Source organism: Anarrhichthys ocellatus, unplaced genomic scaffold (genome assembly GCF_004355925.1).
Source record: "Anarrhichthys ocellatus isolate YVR2014 unplaced genomic scaffold, GSC_Weel_1.0 scaffold3491, whole genome shotgun sequence".
NCBI classification, from domain to species: domain Eukaryota; kingdom Metazoa; phylum Chordata; class Actinopteri; order Perciformes; family Anarhichadidae; genus Anarrhichthys; species Anarrhichthys ocellatus.
In genome coordinates this window covers 1-5,606 of record NW_022283465.1, presented here as the reverse complement: position 1 = coordinate 5,606, position 5,606 = coordinate 1, and the positions used below count along the sequence as shown (strand labels likewise).

Here is a 5,606-nt window from a genome sequence, read left to right as displayed (position 1 = left end):
TACAGTATATATACAGTATATTGTGCAAACAAGTGTAAACAAAAAACAAGATCAAAACAAGTATTACAAATAAGTAATAAAACAGTAAAGAATATTAACTAAGTAAAAAAGTAAAAAATCCACAATAACTAAAATATAATATATTCAGACAGAATAATAATAAAGTTTAAATTGAGATAATTCAGTGGATTACAGATCCAGAGGGATTAGACAAAAGAACATATATTGAGACATTTGAGTCAGTTAATGTGATTTAATATAGATTTCACAGTAACATAAGAAATGTAATTAATATTTAAGGACCAGATGTACTGTGCTAAGTGTTTGCAGCAAAATGGTGATTATTACATGTATGTCCATATAAATACAAAATGCAGGTGTGTGCTACTATTAAGTGTGAGAGCAACATTGTTTCTTGATTTAATACCTTTATTAAAAACATTTGAGTTGTGTGTAATTGTTGTGCCGGTGGACTCGAGGATCAGACTGAATGAAGCACTCAGTCACCAGAGAACAAGAGACCAACATGAGCTAAAGATAATCTGATTAAATGACTTGTCTCCGTGGTCACAGGCGGCGCTAACAATAGCAGACACATTTCACAGGAATAACAGACGGAGAGTCGTGAATAGCTGAAGATCAGACATCCTTATTGTAACCTCTGATGGTTCAAATCTCTCAGAGCAATGAGGCGCTTGTGGAAAACAGAAGGTTATTATGTCATGGCTGTGTCAACAACATCTCGTGTTGTTGTGCAGCTAAAATTGATTTCATGGCTTTTCACAACAAGTGTGTCGGTGAAGAATGGATTATTTTGAGGGCAGCAACGTGTTTCAACAACTGTATGAATTATGAATACATTTTTTATAAAGTACAAAAATGTTGTTTAGTTTGGTACAAATCCAAAATCACTATGACGACTGTGTGGAAAGGTAACAAGTCAGTTGCAGCTTAATTTAAAGCACACAAGGGCATAATTATACTATATTATATTATACTGGATTATAATTACTGATGTGTTCATAACTTTAATGTTGCAGCTGGTAATGGTGGAGCTCATTTCAACGACTTAATCTATATTAATAAATCATGATTAGTTTGTTGATTTTGTATAAATAATCTTAATATGCAAAGTAATTTATCAAACCAATGTAATCCAGTAAAAAGTCTAATATTCTCCTCTTAAATGCAGTAAAGGGTGAAAGTATATAAAGTTGCAAAAAAAAGGAAATACTCAAGTAAAGTACAGTAACTAAGTACAGTACTTCAGTAAATGTACTTATAGCTTCATCCACTTGTGACCAGCTGATCACAGCTGACTTTGAAAGCATCGTTGCTGGTGTGTTTGAGGACATGCGGCCTCCAGCGTTCATCAGAGCTGTGAACCGGAACACAAACACACACACACACACACACACACTCACACAAACACACTCACACTTTATCACTCATATGAACAGAATCGACATCGATCCGGATCAAACTCTCTGCTGGAAAACCTGCACAAATCTGAAAAGAAGAGAGCCGTCAAAATGAGAGTGTATGTGTATGTGTGTGAGTGTATGTGTATTAAAAAATTTGGGACAGCTGTCCCAAATTTTTTAATACTGTAAGTACTCGACAAAATAAGAGCTTTGGGACGGCCGTCAATATGGCGGTGTAGAACAACTTCCGGTTCAAGCGAGGCTCGAGGAGCGAGGAAATGAGAATTAAGAGACTTGGGATGTACCCTATGTCTCTCGTTTGCACAATCCACTATTTGCATGTATATATTTTATATATTTTATATATTTTATATATTTTACATATTTTATATATTTTATATATACACACTATATGCTGCTGTAATGCTGTAGTCGCTGCGGGACTAATAAAGGATTATTTTATTGTATTTTACACTCCGGTACAGTAGATGGCGGTAATGCACCTTAAACGGTGGTTTGTTGTCTACCAATAAACTGAAAGAAGAAGAAGAAGAAGAAGACGAAGAAGACGAAGAAGAAGCGGCTCACGCTGTTCCTGCTGGTGGTAACTGGTCGGTTGTAACTACATCATGGCTGCTTCTAAGCCAGTCGAGCCGCAGGCCGGTACCGGACTCCCCCGCTGGCAGCTGGCCCTGTTGGTCGGGACCCCCATCGTGCTGGGAGTCGGAGCGGTGTACCTCTGGAACCGCAGCCGGTCGAAGGACGGCAACAAGCGGACCGGAGAGCGGAAGACACCCGAAGGCAGCGCGAGTCCTGTGGTGCAGGGCCAAGAAGACGGAGCAGCTCGAGAGCCGAATATGGTAAACATGGTAAACGTTTACCGGGAGAAACGGGTCCTTCCTCTGCTGTTACTACGTACTGTCTGCTTCGGTGCTCCGCGGACACTTTGCTGAATTAACGGGTCATGTCCGTTAAAAGTCCCGTCAAGGACACCGACTGTCAAGTGACAGCTACGTTCAAAAGCAGCAAGGCAGTGGATTAGCTAGTGTTAGCTGCTAGCCAGCTAATGCTGGTTAACCTACCTAGCTAGCTGTTAGCTGCTAAGTAGCTAGCTAGGTTAACCAGCTCCAGTGCAAATGTTAAAGCAAAGGCATGTTAAGATAAAATAAGAGAATCCTTTATTAGTCCCGCAGTGGGGACATTTACAGGATTACAGCAGCATACATACATACACACACACACACGCTCAGTATAGTGCAAACAAGATCAAAACAAGTATTATAAATAAGTAATAAAACAGTAAAGAATATTAAAGTAAAAAATCCACAATAACTCAAATATAATATATACAGACAGCTGCACTGCTTTCTGTTATATGTATTTTATTTTCACAAGCTTTGAATGCAACAAATGTTTTAATTACGTTCTTTCACTTTCTATATTAATCCTATGTATGTACATGTAAACATACTGTATATATATAATTTATGTCCACTAGTTGTGTAGTTTACAACTTACACTTGGCTTGCACGTAGATGTTTTATTTAATTTTATTGTTGGTCATTGTTGCTTTTTATTATGTATATTTACATATCAAAGTACGTTTGTACATACAAGGAATGTTGCTTGGTGATTGGTGCGTGAGAATAAACCGTGCAATAGTAAAAGATGTCATTGAAGATGGAAAGTGACGGTGGTGTTATTAAGTCTCTGCTAACAGTTTAAACCCGGCTAATGATTGAATGTTCTTGTTTGTATTGGTAATGAAATGTAAGACATTAACATAATTTAGTATAATATGGTACATTATGATATAGCATGGGATACGAGACATAGTTTAAGGTGTCGTATAACAAGTTTATATTATTATAATAATAATAATAATAATAATAATAATAATGTAACAATATAAATTCTAATAACATAAAATCATACAATATGTATCGGGGCTGTTAGTGAGAGAAGTCTTTGTGTCTGTTTTGAATCCTGCATCCTCTAAAGAGAACAAACATTCATAAATATGAGTTCCTAATGTTATATATAATATGTAACTGTGAGAAATCCTTATTATTTCAGGGGCTGCCCCTCTTACACGATTAGACTTAAATAATCTATTAGTTGTTTTTTATGTTTTTTTTACATGCTGAATGACTATAAGAAACGTGTAAACACAAGATTTAAATAATAATAACTTTTATTTGATTACCACCTTTAAAGTCCGAGTTTACAAAGTTAAGCAATATAACAGGAAGTCAGCAGTGAGGCCCAACAGCAGGAAGATGCACTGTAAACTCTCATAAAACAATAACTACAAAATAAAATGCATGTCATTCTTTTTGGTGAAACTTTTGTAGTTTTAGAGATCTGTGGTTTAAATCAATTAAACGATTAGTCGACTAATAATTTCTTTGTTGGAGGAAAGTCTTAATTATTATTATGAGCTTTGAGCTGTGAGATCATTAATATCATGATTGATTGAAAGAAAGAGGAACCGTTACCTTTTCTCTTGTCTCACTCAGAGCCCGTTGGATCGAGCCCAAGCAGCCAAGAACAAGGGCAACAAGTACTTCAAGGCCGGCAAGTACGAGAACGCCATCCAGTGCTACACAGAGGCCATCGCTCTCTGCCCCACAGAGAAGAAGACCGACCTGTCGACGTTTTACCAGAACAGAGCAGCAGCCTACGAACAACAGGTCGGCGTCGCCTTCTTACCATCTGAGCAGGGACTGTTGTTGATGTATGAAATACTTACCTGATGTGCAACAGCGTGCAGAGATCTCTTCGTTAGGAGGGATGTTAGTGACGGTGTTACGTCCGTCTTTTGTTGTAATGAGAGTGTAGCGTTGAGTCTGCATTGTGTGTTGTACGTTGCAGTTTGGGACAGGTTGTCCCTTTTCTAAATGTCTCCAGAGGTATTTACTGGGTTGAGGTGCTTGTAGATGGAAAGCCATGCAGGTCAATACATGTTGCTCTTCATTGGACTTGAAATAAACCTGAAGTGTCTTCAGTTCACCCGATCGTCTCCTCACAACTTAAAGCCAGAAGAGAAGGAATGCAGCGATCAGAGGTTTCTCCCCGTTGGTCAATGAGTAGCACATTCTATGCAAATCATCTCAAATCCTTCCACCTTTGTGTTTGAATGAAGGTTTTTTGTCACTGATCTTAAAGTGACAGTAGTGATGTCATGTAGTGTGTCTGTATGAGGTTCTTCGCCACAGTCAGTGTTCTACTGCAGTAGACGAGTCTCTGTTTCAGTAGAACACTGACTGTGGAGAAGTACCTCATACAAACACACTACATGACATCACTACTGTCACTTTAATGTAACCTCGTGAGGTTTCACATTAGCTGATGTTGAAGCTTTGACACAGACGCTGTTCTGTTTTAAAGATTAGTTTTGTACATTCATCTCCAGATATCTTGGTTTCATTTTGAAGCCTTCTCTGCGGTGCACAGACCTCTGTGTTTACCTACAGATGAAGATAACCAGCTCATGACTCTCGTTTCAGATGAAATGGACAGAAGTGGTTCAGGACTGCTGTCGGGCCGTGGAGATGAATCCACGCTATGTGAAGGCTCTGTTCAGAAGAGCCAAAGCTCTGGAGAAACTAGACAACAAGAAGGAATGTCTAGAAGGTGACACACTTCTTTCACTTTCTGAAAAAAAATGTTCTTCTACGAGTGAAACTTCAGGTATTTAGGGTTTGTTTCCTGTGTGTCCTGCAGACGTCACAGCGGTGTGTATCCTCGAGGCCTTCCAGAACCAGCAGAGCATGTTGCTAGCAGACAAGGTGCTGAAACATCTGGGAAAAGAGAAGGCCAAAGACAAATACAAGGTACTTTATCCACTTTGTGCCTCATCGCTGCGTGGTTCGGCTCCACTCGGCCCACTTTCGGTACCAGGTCCTTGTGTAGGAGAGAGTTTCAGCTGATAGCTGAAGCACCGCCGACAACTTCGAGGCCGACTGTAGGGCGTAGTTTTGAGGGCGGCCATTTTAGTCTTTGGCGAGTGAATTAAAAATGCACAAAGGAGAAGTTTGCCTTCAGGACTTTTCGCATCTCCTCAGTTAAATTTTTGAAAATCCCAGACTGTTTATAAGAAGTGGTCGTAGCCGTTGTGATGTCTCTCGTTGGTTTGTGGATGTTTTGAAGCCTCAAGTTTGGCGTTTTGGCTGTCGCCTT

The 5,606-nt window shown here is 39.1% G+C and overlaps 1 protein-coding gene across 1 annotated transcript; it reads left to right on the top strand.

Annotated features, from left to right (window-relative positions):
• Positions 1-1,974: 1,974 nt before the first annotated feature.
• Positions 1,975-5,567, top strand: LOC116378971 (mitochondrial import receptor subunit TOM70-like). Its single transcript, XM_031840873.1, has 4 exons — positions 1,975-2,284; positions 3,944-4,117; positions 4,934-5,060; positions 5,151-5,567. The coding sequence occupies exons 1-4, from the start codon at positions 2,054-2,056 to the stop codon at positions 5,354-5,356; spliced, it is 738 nt and encodes a 245-aa protein (XP_031696733.1). The 5' UTR covers positions 1,975-2,053; the 3' UTR covers positions 5,357-5,567.
• Positions 5,568-5,606: the final 39 nt, after the last annotated feature.